Source organism: Thunnus thynnus, chromosome 1, assembly GCF_963924715.1.
Source record: "Thunnus thynnus chromosome 1, fThuThy2.1, whole genome shotgun sequence".
NCBI lineage: Eukaryota > Metazoa > Chordata > Actinopteri > Scombriformes > Scombridae > Thunnus > Thunnus thynnus.
In genome coordinates, this window is record NC_089517.1 from 21,938,704 (window position 1) to 21,954,815 (window position 16,112).

Consider the following 16,112-nt stretch of genomic DNA (forward strand, 5'->3'; position numbering starts at 1 on the left):
TGAGATTTTCACATTTAGTATACAGGGCAAGTCATAGTGACATAAGCAAAAATAAATAAAGAAGTGATACTGTTCTGTAAGGGCAAACAGTACAAAGGATTCCTGATTTTATTTTCATAACATTTGTGAAAATCTAATCTTAGTCACACTTTAGGTTCCTGTAAGGAAACTTGCCCTTCATTTGACCCATCCTTAATATTTAGGAGTGGAGAGCTGCAGCGCTGCATCCCAGGACCAACTCCAGCTCTGAGGTCAGAGAGCAATGAATAAACTATTTCTAAAACCTAAAATACACATCTTGGCATGGAAGGACACCCACATGTGATATAATCTATGAAGAGTCTTTACAGGGAATAGTTCAGGAATAATGGTCTATGTATTTTATGTATTAGTTCAACATACATGTATGATTTTGGTGTTCTACCCTCCCAGTACCCACAGACAAAAATGATATTTAACATTTTTGAAATATTTTATTTTCTTTTTTGTCTGAAATCACAGCCATATATTCATAAATACCTAATTACTACATTCAACAAAGAATATATTACATTACAATGAATTCAAACAAGTACATTTTAAAAACAGGATTTTCACAGCATCTAGACATCCTCCACTGAGTAATGGGGCTATTGCATGGGCGTGCATGGGTTGGAGACAGGGAGGCTGCGTAAGGGGCTCACTGTACTGCACCTTCCTCCTCAGCTCATTGGCGGCTTCGCTCAGCGTGCATGCTCCCTTATAAACCAACTCCTGGCTCCCCTTTACTCTGTGAAAACGAGTACGCTCTGTATCCCTCTAATCCTCTTAACTGGCTTGGGCCTCAATTATAAAAAAAGGTTGAACGATTTTTTTTTTTTCTAAATGCATTTAGATAAAGGAATTCTGTGTCAGCTCTTCTTAACTTGAACACATTTGAAAGGGGTGAGACAAGTTGATTTGATAAAATGTCATACTGCTTGTTGCATATAGCAACAAGTCCCTGATCACTGATGTTATGTGTAGGATGCTCATGTGGGCAACTGCAACTCATTCACATGCTCCCAAAATTTTGAGGCACTTGTAATTGATATACTGTATATGGGGAGTAGTTGTGCTTCAGTCTTAGCTATTTTTATACATTAAGTTCTTGCACATTTTAAAAATGTATTCTTTTAACTTTTTTTAACTGATATTCCTCACTCCTTTTCAGACCAACCAATCATAATTCGTGCAGCTTGAGTCAAACCCCTTCAATTCAATTCAATTCAATTCAATGATCTATACACCTTGTAGGTTTTTATTTTGGATATTCCAATTGCACCTACAACCATATGAGGAGACATGAGTTACAGGGTAGAAAATCAAAATAAGATGAGGATGAGGTGGCAGACAGAGGTTGTAAACAGGTATGAGGCCAGGGAAAGCAAACCTATCTGATTTTATATGAACTATGAAATGCCCAGTTTGAATCTTCTATTTGTGTGATTTCCAGATGTTCTTTATAACACGTTGGCAACTTTGGATAATTAGGGTCCTAAAAAACTGGGAACAGCAGGAAGGATAATGTGTGTGGTCAAAGGTGTTCAGCAGTGGAAGATGGCCATTCTGGTTCAATTTTTTTTTGTTTGGCTAATTAATTGCAACTTAATTTAAAATTAAGAATCCAAAATGCTACTGTTTGTTTTTCAGTTTGGCACTATATCCTCTCATGGCTGCTGATAAGGGCTTGATCTTGTAAGGCGTAACTTTATGCAAACCGTTGTGTTTTTTGAGTCTGATGCTGTATAATATCATAGAAAGTGAAGTGAAGGTCCAATGGTAGGATAAAGCATTAAGAACCAGTTACATCAGCTGGCTGCTTTTAAAGACTCTTCATGTCTATACAAAATAGTCAAGTAAGTCAAGTGACCAAAGTAAAAAAAAAAACAAAAAAAAAACTGTCACTGTGGATCTCAACTGGTGTCTGTATGAGAGTTTCACAAGCTAACTAGTCAAAGCCAGCAGCAGTGAAACATTTTGAGAGGAGCTGAACAGAGGAGTTGTTGAAATGGGCGTTAAAACAGGCGGACACATGTTGCTGTGAAAGGAAGGTGGATGAGAGGGCAGGAGCCATGTCTAACAGGACCTCTAAGTAAGCTTTGCTGATCTCAGAGGCCAGAGGAGGTGGCTGTGGCTGGGTCTCAGCTGCGCAGTGCCAGGAAAGAGTAAGACGAGGAGTGTGTCCTGTTTTCTCTCACTCTGTTAAATGTCTCAAAATGAGCTGTTCTGGCCAGCAGCAGTACAAACACTAAAAGCAAGGCTTTCTTTTCCAACCCAAAAGCATAAACATATAAAAATGGCAGGCTTTTTCTTTTAAAAGAACAATGATTAAAGTAATAAAAACATACAAAATTCTTTTAAGTCTTCATATTATGTACAATACAAGGCTGAAGCACCTTTTAAAATTCTTATTCTCAAATTTTCTATTTCGAAATAAAACATTTCCTTAATTCTTTCCAAAAATGTGCATTTTCTAAGTTCTTCTCTAATTTGAACAGTTCTTTGTTGTAACACAGTACCACCAGGTAGTTCTTCAGCTTTTATTCTTAAGTGCATTTCCAGTTCAAAAGCTCTTGTGGCCGCTGTGATAAAATCAGTCTCGACTGGCCAGAAGCATTCGTTTGGAGATTTGGAGCGTTCAAAGTCTCTTGACGACACCCCTCCTGGGGTAGCTGCTCCCTCATTGGCAGGATTGTCTGTGTGGCTGTGGCGGTGAGGGATGCAGAGACTGAACAATAGAGCAGCAGGGACTGAAGAATGTGTGCAAAGCAGGTGCATGTGTGTGTATTTTTGTGTGTGAGTTGATCTTCAGGTGCTCCTGCCCCACACTCTCGCTGATCTCGTGGTTGGCTACATTGGCACACATTAGTGGCTTGTGGCGCAGTCCCTGGCTGGCCACAATCCAAAGACTGCCTGTCCTTCACTGTATGGTCCTGTCTGCTGTGCATTCATCTAACATCCATCTATCCATTCATTCAGTTCATTCATTCATCCATTCATCTTATCTAGCCAGCCATATTCTCCTCCATGGAGCCATGTGGACCAGGCCATGAAAAATAAACTCTGGGTGTCAGTCTGAAAGGGGAGGTGGCTGGAGGCCTGGGGGCCATCAGGTGGGCATGTCGGGGTCACCTGGGAGGGTAGCCCTTGTAATGGCCTCCTCTCGGCCAGTGTGTCTGTGGCAGCGTCAAACACTTCCTGAAGTGCTCCAGCTCTGCTTGCAGCTTCTCCCTTTCCACTGCCAGCTTCTGTCTCTGGGACATCAGCTCCTACACAGCCAGGGTAGCAGGGAGGGAAGACACAAAATACTAAGTTAACACAAAAACACTCACACTCAACACGACAATGAGAGGGTGACCTCAGGTACTAGACATAAATTCAAGGGTTGGACAAAATAAAGGGGAAAACACAATGTCAGAAGAATAAAGAATAGTGTGATGCTTTGGATTGCTGTCATTCATATCCTGAGCTGGATGAGATATTTAATCATTTTTCAGGCTCAGTGATGTTGAGATCTGAAGACTTGGGAAGCCAAGGATGAACATTCACTTTTTCCTGGTGTCCATGAAACCATTATTGAATTTAATTAGCAGTTTATATGGAAACATTATCATTTTGGATTAAGGAAATATTTCAAGCAAAATGTCTAGACAGTGGGGTACCTCCTGACCCCCAGTACTTAATGTTTAGGATAATGTATGTTTTCATGATTTTCAGGACTGCTTCTCTTGCCACATTATAAGCTTTCGAACTTTTTGTGAAACTCACAATTGATGCACTTTGGCTTGTTTGAACCTATTTTGTTCACCTTGTGTACATACAGTAGAGTATATATTATGAAGGACAAAAAAAGAATTGGGGGGGGGGGCCTTAAAGATGATGCAAAGTGTGTGAGGAGACACACCTGAAATCACATCTTGTGCATTCAACCAATAATTGCTCCCGAGTATAAGAGACAATATACAAAGAAAACAGATCAGAGCTCATGAAGTCACAGCCACAGTAACACCAGCAGTGTATGTGTCTTACCCCCATGCTATGAGACAGCTGCTCAGCAGTCAGACTGAGGTTGTAGTTTTGAGCTTCTAGTCTTCGACACTGGTTCTGCAACACTTGTCGCTCCAAACTTTGCTCTGGGGGACACCGAGTGAGAGAAAATGGGGAGGAAAAAGAAAACAGAGTTGAGGGTTAGAGGAAAAAAGGCAAGACTGAGGGCAGTGAACTCTGACTCCTTTGTAAAATCAAGATCATGTGCTATCTGAACAGATGCTACAAGGCTGATCTACCACAAATAAAGAGCAGAGCAACAGCTTCTATAGATGCATGTCTTCATGCTTTAGGGTTATAAATTATAGTGAGATGGTAAAGGCTAGGATTGATTAGATGTCTGTTCAGCCTATTTTGTCTACATATCTGATTAAAAATTTATTTGCACTACCACCCTCTAGTGACGAGAGAACGCTACAACAACTGGTATAAATCAAGTCCATTCATTTGCATTGACACCAACCACCAAACAATACAATACGTACATTATTGCTTTACAATGTTGTTTTTGTCTCAAAAACAAAATTTTTCCAGGAACAAAGTAAATTATGGCACTACATAATGAAATATGAAAGGCTTTTACAGAGGCAGCAGTTATAAAACCTACATATGATATGAAGCAGAAGAGCCATAAAACAGCAGATGTATGAGATTTTCTAGCAGCACTAGCAGCTGTATAATCACTGCATATTCAATGTGGCTGCTTACCTTCAACATATTCCTGATAAGCTTCAAATATAGATTCAATCCCCTGCCACTTGGAAGTTGGAGCCTCTTCTTCCTCCTCATCCTCTTCCTCCTCCTCATCCTCTGGACCAGACAGGTCCTCCCTCGTCCCTGAGGCCTCCCGGTGTAGGGGTACGGTGAAGTGCTGCCCATTGGGCTGAGGGTGAGTGTGTGTGAGTGGATGGGCAAATGAATGTGTATTAGAGTGAGACTGTGAATGCGGCTGAGGTGGCCGGCCAGGCGCGCTCTGAAGCTCTGGAATGTTGTAGTGAACGGAGGACTCCTGGAGGTGAGAGGATTCAGACATCCCTGTGGCTCCGCCTTTAGGACAAAGATGGGAGAGAAGAACGGATCATCATGTTTAATCCATTTTTATTCATTTTATTAGTGGCGAAAGGATTAGTTGATTAATCTAGGGCTGCAACTAATTAGTATTTCCATGATTTTCTCAATTAAGTTCTTGTTTAATCTATTAAATATTAGAAAATAGTGAAAATGTCCATCCTGATTTCTTTAAGCCAAAGATGATTTCTTTAAATTGCTTGTTTTGTCTAACCAACAATCTAGAATCCAAAGATATTCAATTTAATATCATGGAAGCCCAAGAAAACCAGCTTATCTTCACATTTGAGAGGCTGGAAGCAGTGAATTTTTGGCAAAAAAAGATGTAATTCATCAAATAGTTTCCAATTAATTTGACTCTTGACTTTTTGACAGGTTTTGGACTTTTGGTTGGACCAAGCAAACAATTTGAAGACTTCACCTTGGGCTCTAAGAAACTTATGGGCAGTTTTCACAGATTTTCTGATCCATTAGTCACCTTCACAAAGATACCTCTATGACCATGACTTGTGCTTCTTACCTTTATGTTTCTGCAGAGCCTTCTGAGTGGACTGAAGCACAGATTCGTGGAACTGCTGAGCAAATTCCTCCGGGGTGAAGCTGTCCCAGGGTTTGGTGCGTCCATTGACGCTGTGAAGGCCCTCTTTAGCCTGCAGGGGGAGTGGGGGCCGCAAGCTGTTCAGCAGGCTAGAGCTCCTCTTAGAGATCGGTCCCTCACCAGGCCCCCGGGCCTTGTCTGGGTAGACAGCTGGAGAAGGGGGTTCCTTTGGTCTTAATGTGTCCCCGAGGGGTTTTGGATGGCCATTCGGGGATGCTGGGCAATGTGAGGAGGGGCTATGTGGTCTGACACTGTGGTGGTCTTCTGATTCAGAGGGAGGCTGGGCGAATGCAGAATCTGCAATCATTTGGACATGTGTTAGTCGTGATGAGGTCAAGATCCACATTACTACAGATGGAATGCCCTAATTAGAACGTGTTGTTACTTTAGATGCGCCTCCCACAACTACATTATACAAATGAATGAATGAACACCACTCTAACACGATACTTTAGACATGAGAACATGTGTATGTTTGTGTTCTTTAGCATGTGTCTCACCAGAGATCTGTGCTGGAGGGCTCTTACATAGCGGATGAGGAGCATGTCTGATGGTATCCAAGGTTACGCTCTTTTCTTTAATGGCCTGAAGCAGCTCCACCACCCTTTCATTATCTAAGAGACAGAAAAAAAACAACCTGTAAATCTTTGTAGCATTAGGCCTGTCTGTGTGTAACAGATTCACATTTTTATAACCACTTATTTCTCCTGTGTATGTATGTGTGTGTGTGTGTGTGTGTGTGTGTGTGTGTAAGGCAGTTGAGTGCGGCCTGACAGTGTGGGAGGCAGTGCGCTGCCATCTGTAGACAGCAAACAGTAAATCAAGAGGATTAGACTAGGATCACTGTAAGCCTACTGCTGCCACTCCCAATTCTTCGTCTGTGTGTGTGTGTGTGTGTGTGTGTGTGTGAGAGTGTATGTGTGTGTGTGTGTGTGTGAATGTGCATAACTGCAAGTGTCTCCAAACAGAACCTTGCCAAGAATCCACCTTTCAAACTAGGGTAATGTAAAGCACTGCATTATGCATACATTGTTAAATATATGCTGCATATAATATAGGGGTTTGAGGCTGACATGATCATTGTTTCACCTCTTTATGATTTCCTTCAGGGCTAGAGTCAACATGTTAATGAGAGCGTGGTGCATGTAAAGCAGACAGAGCTCAGGTGAAGTGAAGCGTCAGCAAGATATGGAGCCAACTGAGGATGACTATTACTTTCTGAGAGCTAAATGGGCATGCGATCAGTCTTCTTTATTCTGCTGGGATGAGATGTAAAAGGGAAGAGACAGGATAAGAGTCACTGATGGCTATGTTTGCATGGCATGTAAAGGGCACTGGGTCATTGCTGTGGTGTAGTGGTTTCTGACTACTTTGCTGAAAGACACTGATGTGTGTTCTGCTTTGAGATAATCTGCAAATATTAATCATTGTCAATAAAAACTATGTTCTTCACTTAATTGTGATATCTTACAGTCAGAAGCAGTGAAATTCCTGGGCACACCAATTACTTAAACAATAAGGGAGCCATCGTTTATTTAATTAAGAATAGCTAACAGGCATTGTTACGCATAGTTAAGTCTCCCGCCAATTAATCTATTTCTTGAAACATAATTAAACAAAATGGCTGGTAAGCAACACTAAAGACCCACATTTAGAGTAACTGTTAAACAGGGATTTTAGAGTGGTTTCAAACATGACTAAGTAAATTAAACACGGGGGAAAGACTACCTGCTATGTAAACTGGACTTATGCAGTGTATTTCTATAAATTCCCTTACCTTTCCTCTGCTGTATAGTGACATGGGACAGTCTGAACATGGTGAGGAACCGCTTCTTGTCCTCCAGCTCTGGCGCTCGGTCCATCTCCTCAGGAGTGAAGCGTGTGCTGAGTTGAGGAGGAGGGGGAGTGCGTTTCGATTGCGTGGCAGGTGGCGAGGGGCTGCGCTCCCTGAGCATCCTTCTCCTCTTCCTTCTCTTCTGCTGCACCAGCTCATCCCGCCGGCCCACCGTAGTCAGGCTAAACATTCCCAGGAACTCCAATTTCTGTTCAGAGAGGCAAGAGAAATCATCTCACTGCAATTTTTAGTCATGAGTGCCTGTCTGAACTTCCATCATAGAAAGCACAGAAAAGGTATGTGTTGGCAGTTGTTTTACCTCTGTGGAGTCATCCAGTTTGAGTGGGGGCTGTTCTGCTACTCTTCTGAGGTGAGCTCTCACCTCTTCCTCATCACTTTCATCATATGAGTCATCCAGCTCATAGTAGTAACCTGCAGCAAACACAGAGGTCACTACTGACACCCCACTTTTTAAATCACCTCTTAGGATAACTCTTACATTAAACAAAATATAGTCAATGATTTTTTTTTCCATGCATGTAAGAGTGAACATCACTGGGTGTAGTGCAACACTATGATTTATGTGAGTACCTTTCTCTCTGGCCTCCCGTCTCCTCTTTTCCTCCAGGTCCAGCTTACTGACAGGCCGTCGGTGTTGCTGAAGGAACTCATCATAGATCAGCATTGTGTCTGGAACCATCCCCAGTGTGGCTACCTGTCCCATCCCTGGCCCAGTGACCATCCCTAGCGCTTGTCCTTGTCTACTGTGCCCCTGGTGTCCCTGGAGGCTCTTCAGTCCAGCACTGCTTTTCCCGGCTCCCTCCAGTTCATACTGGCTGGACAGGGACAGTGATGCCCTCTGCTGGCTGAAGAAGGACTGGGTGGATTTCTCCAAATCAGCGAGGAATGTGTTAGGCTCTGGCAGGCCCGGAGGACCTCTTAGCGGGGGATACTTCTCCATCACTCCCCCTTCTCTTCTCCTGGCCCCATCCTCATATTTGGAGAGCCCTGGGGGCAGCCGACTGAGCTCGTAGTGTCCCATCCCTGAGGGCTCGTGGTTACGTCTGGACTCTGAGGCTGTCTCTATAAGAGAGGCGGGGTTCCACAGGGTAGTGGGAGGCGGAGGGTGGTGTTCACGTGGCGGCTGAGGAGGTTTGGGGGAGATGAGGGGTGGAGGGGCACCTAAGTGAGGGTGGAGGTCCCGGTTTCCTGGTTCATGGTGATTTGGTCTGTAAAGATACAATGTAACAGGAGCCATGCTTATCTGTTGGACATACAGAACAATGCCTATATCTCTTCTAAAATTGAGAAATAGTGTTTACCAATCACTAATGCAATGCAGAGTCACACCACAGTGCTTATATGCCCTGCCTATTTCCCTTCATCCCTGTCAGTATGTCTGTGGGTTTGTGTGTCTGTGCAAAGCAGTATTATCAAGCCCAGACAGAGTAGCCCAGAGCAGAGCGAGGATGTGGCCAAGGCACACAATGTCCTCCAAATATACAGGGCTGTTTTTGATCTGTTAGGCCCTTGTAGTATGTGGCATGCGCACACACATGCACAGAGGGAGAGAGCAAGTTCAGAGAGTGGTGTACTGAGGGAGAGGCCAGGAGAAATATTCTCCTAACAGACAGGCAAGCAGAGAAGAAAGGGACTGACATAGGGAGGGTAAGGAGGCCAGTGGATTATTAGAAAATGAATCACACTTAATGATGAGAGAGAGGAGAAGAATATATATGTACATTGAGAACAAAGGTGAAGATAGAGACTTGAAAAGGAGAAACGGTATGGTGATGGGGAAGAAATGGCAACAGTGAGGAAGAAAGAAGACAGATGGCTGATGGACACTGTCTAGAACATCTTTCCAAATCAAACCTGGCAGGAGAGCACATTGCATGACCAGTCAAATTATCTACGCCTCCTGTTTGTGTTTGTGTGTGTCTGTTCTGTGTGTGAGTGAGTAAATGTGTGTGTTATCTGCAATCTGCAGCCTGTGAGCTGTGATTCTGCGATTATACCGTAGGGTTACTGATAGCGGACATGCGTGTATCTCTCCTGTCCTACCAGTTCAGCATTAACCAAAACCTCACTCCTGAATCACACACAACAACACAAACACAGGCACAGTAACAAGGGAGGGTAAGTAGGGGGCTTATGCTGTGCAAGGTTGAGAGGATTAGCTGAGAATTAGCCTTTGTGTATCTTAGCTGTCCCACTCGCTGCCTGTTTGAAACCCCTGCCCAATGCTCATGAAACAGCAGTCATCAGGACCCCGCTTTGCACTCTACATCAACACCTAAACATAGCTTGTCTGCCTGCATGTCGGGCCTGGAAGGTAGCATGGACAGAAATAGAGTAGTTGTGATGCTTCTGACAGGGTTTATCTTTTTCCAGTCCTGCCTGAAAACAAACTTCTAAAGCCTGCCAGCTTCTGAGGCTTCAAAACACAGGCACAACTGTCCCTATCAGGCTAGCAGAGACAGACAGCCAAACACCCCAAAAATAGTGTTTGTATTGGTGAACACGTGAGAGCACGCATGCATTTCGGTGTCACAGATATGGCCAAACTGCCTCTATCAGATAACATGGACAAAACTGCGATTGCCAAGTCATAGCACATGTTGGCTTTGCAAGTGTTGCCTCACCTGTGTGAATCTGTCCTGTGATCTGGTGTGTCAGCTGTCCGTCCCAAATCCAGGTGCTGCTCCAGAACCTGCTGGCGGAATTCAGACACCTGGTACTGACGGTCTTCTTTCTCCTGACGCAGCTTGCGTTGCCGTGCCAACCACCTCTCCTCCTCATTGTTCCTCTGAGCGATCATCGCGGCGGGCGCCATGTAGGGGCTGTGGCCTGAGATTAGACCAGGGACGAGATGATGTGATTGTACCACTGAGGAGTGGAGTCCTGGTGGGACTGGTTTGGGAGCTGGAAGGGCGGGCTCTTTGGTTTTATCTGTCAAGGGAGAAAGATCAGGGTCAAAATGCTGATATAAAGTGTTTACAGTTGACAAGCAGTATGAGTGTAGCTTATGGAGGCCACAGGGGAAGTAGAGACACATACCAGCCCGATTAGGGGTCAGTCTCTCAGGCTTGGTTCGGTCTTCCTGCCCCCTCATGGCATGGAGTTCAGCCAGATAGTGGCTCTCCATGGCCTTGGATGCCTGCAGCTCTTTCTCCCTCAGCGCTCTCTCCTTCTGCCTCTCCAGTTCCTTCTCTCTTTCTCTCTCCTTCTCCCGTTCTCTCTCACGCTCCCTTTCTCGCTCGCGCTCTCTCTCCCTCTCCAGCTCCTTCTCCCGCTCCCTTTCTCTCTCTCGTTCTCTCTCCCGCTCTTTTTCTCTTTCCGCCTCACGCTCCCTCTCTTTTTCGCGCTCGCGTTCTCGTTCCCGCTCCCTCTCTCGCTGCCGCAGTTCATCCTCCAGCTGAAGCCTAGAAGGCAAAGTGGGCAGGGAAACAGAAGTAGCAATAAGATGGCTGTGAAATCAGAAAAGACAGTTCATAATCACAGCTGATACTATACATGTACTTGAGTGTCAATGTATGCATAAATGAAGAGGACTTTACCTCTCAGATTGTAGTGCTGACAGTGAAGGGTGTGTGAAGTCTCCTGGGTAGCGGACCCCTGGTAGGTGCATGTGAACAGCAGAGGGATGGATGGGGGGTAAAGCTCCCCCTGCTGGCAGCGAATAGAAAGGTGACCTCAAAGCAGAGAGGCAGAACGGGTCATCCATCCTGGGAGATAAGGATTGCAATCAAAAAAGAGAAAAGAGAGAAAGAGAGGGAGTCAGTCTCCCCGTGTGACAGTGCAGTGCTCACTTTCATTAACCTATGTGCCTCCGTCTCCCAAAGAAGCGACATCACAGTGTCTTCCATCTTTCAAGAAAGCAGCAGCGTCTGGCAGCTAACCTCAATCACTACACAGCAGCCAGGCAAGAGACTGCGCTGTGTGCTGATGCTGTGTGTTTTTTGTGTATGTGTGTGACATCCACAGCTCATCCCCTCATTAAATCCATTACAGCGCAGTGTGTGATGGGTGCTGCAGTCATCTGATCTTGCTGGGCTGACAGACCAGGGGCACACAGCCTGTGTGATAGCCCAAAGCAAGCAGGGCCCTTCTCAATACACACACACACACACGGACGCACGCACGCACGCACACACGGACCCACGGACCCACGCACGCACGTACATTTAAAATGAATTATTTTTTAACAAATAATCCTTAAAAATTTTGTGTTGCTGGGATTTTCTCCTTAGTGATCACTGTACTGTTGCTCCTGTAAAGAACAACAAAATACCTCAATATGTTTTTGTTTTTTTTTTAGTATAATTTACCTTGGGCTAAGACAAGGAAATTGGTTCTTGCTACTGACTGGCTTGTTTTTAGGCAGCAAATACAGTTTTGTTTGTCTCATTCTGCAAAAAATATTACCCTGAGAAATTCTGGTTAACTGTCAAATCTTTGTGTAGTCATTGTTTAATGAGGAACTGCACTGCAGTTTCACAAGCAACAAAGCACTGAAGGTTGTAAATGAACTTTCTACAGCCTTTGGCAATAAACACTGATGTAAATCTATTTTTCAAATCAGTCTCTTAAAAGCTTTTGACACAGCTGACGAGGATATTTTCAAACAGTGGCCTATTAGATGATTAAGTATACTAAGCTTTCACGTATGGACACAGGGAGTGCATCCAATATAATAAACCCTTTTGTGATGCAAAGAGGTGCCCAGTGCTCAGAGCTAGAACGTCATTGTTTTAACTGATTTTCTGTGACCTTCTAACTGTCCATGCTGATACTATGAGTTTAGTTATTTTGTCTCTGTTATCTGTGTTCTGTTTTTGTGCTTTTTGTTTACCTGGAACCTGATTTTTCAATTTGTGCTGCCATCCGCCTTAGTCACATCTCTCTACAACACTTACACTCAATAAAATCGATCCTCCAGTTAAATATAAAATACAAATAAAGAACATCAACAAAATATTTTACCTCTGGGAACATGATTCAAGGTCAGATATACAGTAACGCGTTTACTGCTGAGTCTTAGTAGTACATATACTTACTTATAGTCATATGTACTGGTTTGCACAATTTGCTCTCAGAGGAAATGGGAGCCAAGCCAACAAAACATATTTATGGAGAGGCTTACCTGTATGGCGTGAAGGAGGGATGAGGCAGGTAGCTGGGGTGGTAGTAGGCAGCTGCGGCAGCTGCAGTGGCAGGGTCCAGGCCCAAGGGCAAAGAGGGCATACGGAGGGCATCCTCAGTTGTGGCATAGGGCCGAAAACCACGGAGGTACTCTTCTGGTACAGGACCAGGCGGCACTGCATTAGGCAACTGTCTAGGCAGACTGGCCACAAAAGAAAAAGAGGAAGGGGTGTGGGGACACAGTTAGTTTGATTTTATGTGCTCATTGTTGTAAATTGTTTTTCACCAAGAAACTATAAGTTCTTATAGAAACTATAAGTTCTTATAGTTTCTCTACGCCGATACCAACAGAGACAAACCTTGCACATTTGTTGGAACTGCTCATTCCAGTGAGCTTCATATACCCATGAATTATTGATCATGAAACTTCCTTACAAATTGAAAACATGTTAACTCTGAACAGGGGAACAGGCAAAGCAACATGTGACTCACTTGAGTGGCTGGAAACGTGAATCCTGCATTACAGCACCGGGGGTGAGACCAAAGGCATAGGGGTTTCCCAGGAGGTGGGCAGGGACTGAGGGGCCACCCTTTTCCTGGGGGAGGGACCCCTCTGCACCCAGACGTTCCCTGCTGGCCCCACGAGGCCCCGAGTCAGCCTGGAGAGACACACAGAGAGAGAATCTTAGTCATTGTTCGTGAGGACCTGTGACCGTCACGCTTGTCACTGCTCATGGAGCCCATCGTGTGAGGGGGGGAGATGAGAGAAAGAATAGGCCTGTTTACGGAGCAGCAGCCTCCCTCACTCTCTTTTCCTACCTCAGGCACTTTTATCTACTTTCTCACACATACCACCTCCCTGTAAAAATAGACAGACCAACATTTCTCTGAGGGAAATATACAGTAAAATGGAAGAAGCAAGCAGAGATTGATTTAAAAAAAAAACAACAGGCTTGCTGTTTTTCTCTAATTGTAAACAAGAGATGTCATCCTTATAATCGATGAGGATGTGGTAATGGTGGATGTACAACTAAGGTACTTCTAGAGAAATGATGACTTTGATCTTGGCAAATCGTGTGTGTTCCTGTGTGTGTCTGCACATAACTTCCACATTGTAACATCTACAGGGAAGACAACAACAAAGTCCAAAAAGCAACATCCCTCTGCCTCTGTTTCTCTCTGTCTTCCTTCCTTCTTCTCTTTCACCTCCCTCTCTCCCTTTGGCAGCCCGCCTGGTCTCACTTATCCAATCCCACAACACACACACACACATACACACACACAAACACACCGTTTCAGAGCTACAAAGACATCCTGCTGTGGGAGTGGGAGAGCATTTTCAGAGACTTTGGTTTTCCTCTGCCTACAAATGCAATCGCGGAACAGAGAAACTTACACCCTTGTAAGTTGTACAAGGAAATTGTTTATCCAGTGATATAGTCAAGATGGAAATTCACAGGAATGGCTGAAAAGTTATCTCATCTCCCACAAAATAAGACTTGAAGTTGAGGTTGGCAAGGGAACAACTAGAAAGGATGGAAAGAGGAAAGGAAAGAAAGACAGAGATAAAGACATAAAGATGATGATGGAGAGGAGAAGGCAGTTCTTGCCCCACTAAATTAACCTCTGGGCTCCCTGGGATTAGAGAGAGACCTTACAGCAGCACTGGCCTCTCTCTCTCACTCCTGCCACTGATAAAACAAATCCCATTTAGTGAGCCATTACCTCCACGTCCTGTTCTGCAACCACTGACCCAGGCTGACACTGATGCGCTAACATCCAATCTTAAATGCCTCTAATGTTTAGACTCCCCACAACCCTCTTTGTTTCTATCCCAATCAGCAGCCAACTAGAAAAGAGGCACATATGTCAAAATAAGTCAATATCAGTTAGTGGCTTGGGAACCACAAGATGCCGGACTCTCAGTTTGCTCTTTGCTTGTTCTCCTTCTTTAGTTTTTTTTTTTTTTCTTTCACAAAATCTACTTTTACTTTCTCTGACTTTTAGTAAAAGCCATGGTTATATTTGTGGCAGGCAATCAGACGTACATTCATTCGAATGTCTTTAACCCACAGGGACTTGCAGATACAGTCATGGACACATGTACTGTGTGTATTTCTGTACTGCTGCAGGTACACTTTACTGGTGAGCAATTCCTCGCCAGTGATATGCGTGTTAAAACAGGAGGAGCTGCTTTCTGTCACACTTGTCTGTCACTTAATCAATTGCTATAATCACACTGATGACAGCTTTGCTAAATATGTGATACGTGTTTAACAAAGCTGTCATTCTTGCTTCACTTATATCACTGGTGCTACAGGTCCATGTATTTATTTATGTGTGTTTGTTGTGTTGTGTGAGGAGCAGGTGGCACGCTGATATACCATGCCCAAGTAGCAGCCTTGCTACATCTCTCTACATCAGAGAGTGACTATACAAAGAAAATGAATGCTATAGTTTGTCCAATGTAAAATCAAGATTTTGATGTCATCAAAACATGACAACCCTGCTTAGCAAATTAAAAAAAAGGTATTCTATAATTTAATTATTGAACAGTAACTATCTGGTATTTATCTGGTGACCAGTGGTTCGTATGAACTGAATATGGTTTGACCCTGTGTTCAATATTCTGCATCACACACAGAATTTATGTGACAGGGGCATGGTTTTCTAACCATGGCTATGACTCAATAACTGTCAATTGGTGCAATTCCCAGATACAGATTACCACTAAAATTGAATCATCTGTTCCTTTCCAACAAATTTCACAGAAATCCCATCATAAGAGGATGCAACAAAGATGCCTGTAAAACAACAAAGCATGGTGGTGCTGCCGCAATTTTGCAATTGACTGGCTTCTGCTTCCTGCTTTCACAGTTACTGCTATCACTGAGAGTCCCACTTACATAAGAGATGATCAACAAAAAGAAATGACAATGTGTACATATGGCTGTCATGCTCTTGTAATGCATCTTTTGAGCCTGAACTTAGCGCCTGTTTGTGTATGTCTGTGCATGCATATGTGGATTCAAGCCTGTAGAAAAACATGCAAAGGCGCAGGTGTAACAGGTCAGAACCTTGAAAAAGCACACACACTAGCACACTCACTACAAAGACAGAACCTTCCATCCCCATTAGAGAGACAACTTAGTCACTCAGGCACCTACACAGCCAACCAGCCATCCCATTTTGACCTTTCACCCTGCCAAAAAAACATGGCCTCCTATTCTCAAACAGACACTATTCAACAGCAGCCTGCCATATACACACTACAGAGCACAAATACAAGCACTCAGACTCAAAGACACATCCATTAACAGACATCTTCCTCTGTGAGCCAGGCCCCTGTAACCCCCAGTGAGGGTGGGAGACCCTGCGCATTGTAGAGCGCTCGTTTAC

The 16,112-nt window shown here is 44.0% G+C and overlaps 1 protein-coding gene across 1 annotated transcript in view; it reads right to left on the reverse strand.

The window, feature by feature from the left end:
• Positions 1–453: 453 nt before the first annotated feature.
• gse1b (Gse1 coiled-coil protein b) overlaps positions 454–16,112 on the reverse strand; it is a 171,671-nt gene continuing 156,012 nt past the window's right edge. The window contains exons 5-17 of the mRNA XM_067590956.1: positions 13,206–13,372; positions 12,715–12,915; positions 11,129–11,296; positions 10,629–10,993; positions 10,214–10,520; positions 8,160–8,797; positions 7,888–8,000; positions 7,512–7,776; positions 6,235–6,348; positions 5,657–6,031; positions 4,777–5,115; positions 4,051–4,154; positions 454–3,290 (exon numbers count right to left, since the gene is read on the reverse strand). Coding sequence (XP_067447057.1) covers positions 3,150–3,290; positions 4,051–4,154; positions 4,777–5,115; positions 5,657–6,031; positions 6,235–6,348; positions 7,512–7,776; positions 7,888–8,000; positions 8,160–8,797; positions 10,214–10,520; positions 10,629–10,993; positions 11,129–11,296; positions 12,715–12,915; positions 13,206–13,372 — 3,297 coding nt within the window. The 3' untranslated portion in view covers positions 454–3,149. The remainder of the gene's footprint in view (positions 3,291–4,050; positions 4,155–4,776; positions 5,116–5,656; positions 6,032–6,234; positions 6,349–7,511; positions 7,777–7,887; positions 8,001–8,159; positions 8,798–10,213; positions 10,521–10,628; positions 10,994–11,128; positions 11,297–12,714; positions 12,916–13,205; positions 13,373–16,112) is intronic.